This window comes from Gymnoscopelus microlampas, assembly GCF_963454915.1.
Source record: "Gymnoscopelus microlampas genome assembly, chromosome: 7".
NCBI lineage: Eukaryota > Metazoa > Chordata > Actinopteri > Myctophiformes > Myctophidae > Gymnoscopelus > Gymnoscopelus microlampas.
The window spans coordinates 14,046,961-14,049,090 of record NC_139944.1 but is presented as its reverse complement, the minus strand read 5'-3'; the positions used below and the strand labels follow the sequence as shown (position 1 = coordinate 14,049,090).

Below are 2,130 nucleotides of genomic sequence, written 5' to 3'. Positions count from 1 at the left end.
CAATGTATCTTAAGTATATTCAACAGGTTTTGAGTTTTATATCAGAATATCATATAAGTCTACTTAGAAAAGGTTACAGACAAATGATTTTGACTCATTTACATTTAGCCATTGCTTAAGTCTGGTGACCTTTGGTTTTTCACAGTCAGGGAAAAATACTGCGACTCAACTTTATATTATCTTATTTATCTTATCTATGTTGCTTACAAACTTGCTTTTTGGATTCCAGCAACTGTCTTACTTGCTTGGGGAATCAGTAAAAGAGAGGAACTCATGATTTGTGCTATTTACATTGATGACCACCCTCTGTTTTCTTTATCAAAGGGTTTCAGTCAACCGTTGAAGCTTCATCAGATGTGCTCATCACACCTCTCTATGTAAATGTGAGGACTGATTAGCCCTTTGTTAAGCAAACTCAGTCCTTTTTGCTGGCATAGTGGACTTTGAGTGAGTCATCAATTTCTTTAACCCAGTTGCTTATAAAATATTTGATGTCACGGTACACGGGTGTATCTTTCCGCAGCAGTGAGCGAGCCACCATGAAGCTGAACTCATCCTGGAAGGAGACCAAGGACTTCCTGCTGTCTTTGTCTGTTGAGGACAGGCGACCGTTCTACAAGACTCCTAATGAATATCATTCACTGGAGGACATCCCTGTTTTCACTCCCATGTCAAATGGCAGTGAAAGGCCTCGCTACCCCAGGAACGAGAAGCTGGACCAGAAGATATCCCTCTATGGCGGTGACATTACGAAGCTGGAGATAGACGCCATTGTCAATGCAGCCAACGAGAGCTTGCTGGGGGGGGGCGGAGTGGACGGAGCCATCCATGACGCTGCTGGTCACAAGCTGATGAAGGAGTGTGCTACCCTCAATGGCTGCCAAACGGGCAAGTCCAAGATCACAGGCGGCTATGGCCTCCCAGCAAAGTATGTAATCCACACGGTGGGGCCTATGGTCTTTGGAGGTGTCGGGGCGGAGGACAGGGCCAGACTGAGGGAGTGCTACAGCAACACCCTGGAGCTCGCTGCCCAAAACAATATTCGCACCCTGGCCGTGCCTTGCATCTCCACCGGCATCTACAGCTACCCACGGGAGAAGGCCGCGTGCGAAGCATTGGCGACCGTGAGGGAATATCTGGATGTGCATCACGACAAGTTTGACAGGGTCATCTTCTGCGTGTTCCTGCAAAAGGACGAGGAGATTTATCTGAAGAATCTGCCTCTGTACTTCCCTGGGGCTTCGTCTTCAGGGCTCATAGGTAAAGAGCAAACTGAGGAGCAAACTTCCACAGATAAAGAGCAAACCTCTACAGATAAAGAGGAAAAAACGGAAGAAAGGGCTTCCAAAGGGCCCATAGATGATATGAGCAAACTGACTTTGAAAGAATCTGGCGTAAACTAATTGACTTCAATGAGGCAAATGATGTGGAAGATTGAGAGTCTATTATGGATGGTGTCTATAGCCCGGCTGCATCTAGGCCTTGAAGCTAAGATTTAAGAAGAGAGTGAGGGGGGGGGGACTTTTTCTTCTTTTATTCTTTCATATTTTTCTTTTTCTTTTTTACTTTTACTATTTTCATTATTATTTAAATATCATTACTCATCTATTACTTTTCAACCATTATTTTCTGATGTGTGTTCAATTTTTACTTTATTTCTATTTTTTTGTGTGGGCATGTATGTATGTATGTGTATATATATATGGATTTGTATATGTGTATGAATGTGCATGTATATGGGTGTATATATAGATATATATATTTTATGTTCTTTTCCTTTGTATTTTGTTTTATGCTGTAAGGACACTAACCAGTAGTAGGGAGGGGGGTGGTGAGGGTGGTGGGGGGGGGGGGGGGGAATATAAAAAAATGAATCGATAAAAGGATGTTTTTTCCCCCAGGGGAGTATACAAATGAAAGAACGATGTGTAGAAACGATATGATATGATGAACTGATGTTGATCCCCTGTCTAACATGCTGAAAATGCCAAATAAACACAAAGGTTAAAAAAAAAGGAAAAAAAGAGCAAACTGAGGAGCAAACTTCCACAGATAAAGAGCAAACTTCTACAGATTAAGAGGAAAAAACGGAATAAAGGGCTTCCAAAGGATGGATAGATGGATAGATGA

The 2,130-nt window shown here is 42.5% G+C and overlaps 1 protein-coding gene across 1 annotated transcript; it reads left to right on the top strand.

The window, feature by feature from the left end:
• Window positions 1–539: 539 nt before the first annotated feature.
• Window positions 540–1,403, top strand: LOC311048441 (macro domain-containing protein PG1779-like; the record flags this gene model as incomplete). Its single annotated transcript, XM_084061700.1, has 1 exon — window positions 540–1,403. One exon carries the CDS (start codon window positions 540–542, stop codon window positions 1,401–1,403), a length of 864 nt encoding a protein of 287 aa, XP_083917826.1.
• Between the last annotated feature and the right edge of the window lie 727 nt (window positions 1,404–2,130).